The sequence below is a fragment of the Tupaia chinensis genome, unplaced genomic scaffold (genome assembly GCF_000334495.1).
Source record: "Tupaia chinensis unplaced genomic scaffold, TupChi_1.0 Scaffold148768_1, whole genome shotgun sequence".
Taxonomy (NCBI): Eukaryota; Metazoa; Chordata; class Mammalia; order Scandentia; family Tupaiidae; genus Tupaia; species Tupaia belangeri.
In genome coordinates, this window is record NW_006208615.1 from 486740 (window position 1) to 489662 (window position 2923).

General features: G+C 43.7%; 1 protein-coding gene across 1 annotated transcript in view; it reads left to right on the forward strand.

Annotated features, from left to right (window-relative positions):
• Nucleotides 1-1651: 1651 nt before the first annotated feature.
• SLC6A14 (solute carrier family 6 member 14) overlaps nt 1652-2923 on the forward strand; it is a 31858-nt gene continuing 30586 nt past the window's right edge. Inside the window, 2 exon segments of the mRNA XM_006170617.1 lie at nt 1652-1699; nt 2672-2837. Coding sequence (XP_006170679.1) covers nt 1652-1699; nt 2672-2837 — 214 coding nt within the window.

Here is a 2923-nt window from a genome sequence, read left to right on the forward strand (position 1 = left end):
AAAGGTATTAGAAGCTTTTCTATCATATGTACATCAGGCAGAGAAAATTGCTCATTTTTTCCCTCTACGTATGACCTACCTCTGTCTTCCAGCCCCCATAATCTCTCTATCCCTAGCACTCCCACTCTCTTTCTACTCCCTTAGTTATCTGGTGTTTATAGTGGGGCATAGTGTGCCTCTTTCATTTCTATAGGACTTTGATAGTTTGATAAATGCTATTAGATTTGTTTTTCAGCTCAACTTTTTATAAAGAGGTTTTATAAACCCTCTTGTTCCCATCTATGTCTAAAACAGACTAATAATTATTTCATCTTAGCCTTCAACTCATACCAATAGTGTATAATATTATTAGACACACACTTATTTGATCATGCACACTTGTGTGTGCTCTCTCTCCACACACACACACACACACACACACACGTACGTGCACCAGCCTGGGTTATATCAAGACAAAGTTGATGAAACTTTTTGAGACTTTTCCTTTACTACATGACTACTTCCCTCACGGACTTTACTTTCCCTGCCCAGATTCTTCAGGGCATATTTCTCTTGCAAAATGGAAAATTCTTGTAGTCAGTGGAGAACAAAAGAGCTATACAAAGGGTACAGAATTTGACTGTCTGTTGGTTCCTCCATGCGAATGGATCTGTGCTGTTTCATAGAACTGCCTCCCTTTCTTACCTGGACAGACTGAGTTTAAATCCTTTGAGTTTTCTGCTGAAAGGGTGCAGTATTGGTAAATAGCATTATAATAATTATTTCCTCCCTAGTCAAGCTAGGATGTTTCCTCATAGTTTACTTTCTAGGCCTCATCTTTCTTGCAGAGTAGAGTCTTTTGTTAGGGTTAGAATTTCCCATAAACCTGCTCAATAATTTGTTTGTGTTTGGCTTCTTTGAAATAACACACAAAGCAATCCCTGTAAAAGGCAAAGCTGTCTCTAAGACTGAGAAAAGAGCCTGAGACATAGGCTCAAAGTCGCTCTTTTCAGGCAGAGCCAGCTGGGTAATCTTATCTCAGCTGGCTGCTTTTCAAGGTGCCCAATTCAGGGGCTTTCCTCCTGGGAGCGGTGTTTGCCCCAGGGTATTAAGTGCTTTCTAGTGAGGGGCAAAACTGGGAAATCCGACGAGGAGGGTAATATGGTCTGTCCAGGCAAATCTTGAACAGAATGGGCTACATAGACTGCTCCCCTACTCCTTCCCGCACCAGCAGCGGTAAGCACTTGGCCCCAGGACAGAAACCAGACTGAAAGGCGAAATTAGGAGGAAGCAGGGAACCCAGGAAAGGAGACGAGATTGCAATTGCGGAGGCACCTGAACAGCTGAGTCAAAGGCTGTCAGTCATCTCAGCTCAGGCTGCTTGGCTCTCTCTCAGCCCAGCCCTTTCCTAGGGGCTGGGGCAGAGGATTGCTACATGTAGACTTACCTGGGGAAAAACCAGAGCCTCACTCTGGTCCCTTCCGGTAATTGACACGACTGGGCGGCTGGGAGCCTGGGAGGAGGAGGGAGAGCTTCCCTCCATAAATGGTCCCACCCCTGGGCAAGGTGGCTCACTCTGGCAGGTAGGAACAGGGGAGTGAGCACCTGCCACCTGTCAAACTCAGCCTGACTGCGAGAAGAGGTGAGGCGGAGCCCAGGGAGTGAGTGAGCCATGGACAAGTTGAAGTGTCCCAGCTTCTTCAAGTGCTGGGGAAAGGAGGTAGGACTCTGGGAGCTGCTAAGGTGTGGAGGGCCTTGGAAGGGAAAACTGTGTGTTTGGGGGACAGTCTCCTGCTTTGCTTTCTGTGGCCGTTTCTTGTTTTCCAAATTTCTGTTCAACTATCTTCAAATGTGCCTGAGATGTCCCCATAGAATAGGAGATAAAAGAGAACAGGTCTTATTCTGGTTGTTATAAAACTTAAGACCACCTCTTCCTCTGCCTTGGGAGTGCCTGTGTTCTTGTTGTCCCTCTGGGCTAAGTCCATATGCTGGAGGGAAATGGGAAAGTGCACTGTCCTTATCTGACCTGAGGAAACTTCCGTATGCCAGAGCAACTAACAGGCTGTGAGAGAACCCCTGCCCTCCCTCTAACAGGATCCCCCAATACCACCCAAAGAAGAGAGCCATTCCACTTGGTGTGAGGGACAGGAGAATTTGTGTCTGATTTTATTCTGAGGCTTTGAGCAAAGCAGTGATTTTACTCTCCAAGATGGGAAGCAACTTGCAACTTCCCCTAACTCCAAACATTGAAAACTATCAGCCCATTAATAAGGAGTTGATATATATATATATTTTTACAGTAGAAGTTACATTTCATCCTTTTCAAAGATCTGTTGGCTTTATCTAATTCATCTTTTTGGCTTTTATATTTGAAATTTGATTTGACTACTTTTATATGCCCTTCCTCCTGGCATGACATTTAACCTGTTCATCAAAATTTGGATGATTTCAGCTGAAGGAGTAGTAAAAATATCTATCTACAGAGCTCTTTCCATTTCTAGGGATAAACGTAAAATAAAAGCAGCCGTCAGTAGAAATCTCCCCAACTTTGGAAATGAATCTTCCTGGCTACCATTTTTAGTGCTTGTTTTTCTCCCTCCCTCCTCTTTCTGTTACTCAATGGGTGTGTGAAATTATGCTTCTGTGGAATTTGTAGTAAAAACACAAGCTATTGATATTTTCTCTTCCCCAGAAAGTGACTGCTTCATCTGAGAACTTCCATGTTGATGAAAATGATGAGAATCAGGACCGGGGAAACTGGTCCAAAAAATAAAATTATCTTTTATCTATGGTTGGATATGCAGTAGGATTGGGAAATGTGTGGAGATTCCCATATTTGACCTACAACAATGGCGGAGGTATTCTTTCCCCCCACTTCTTTTCCTTCCAGCTTTTAGTGGGGTTGTTTTATGGCCTGTGATTTTTGCATAAATATAAATATAAT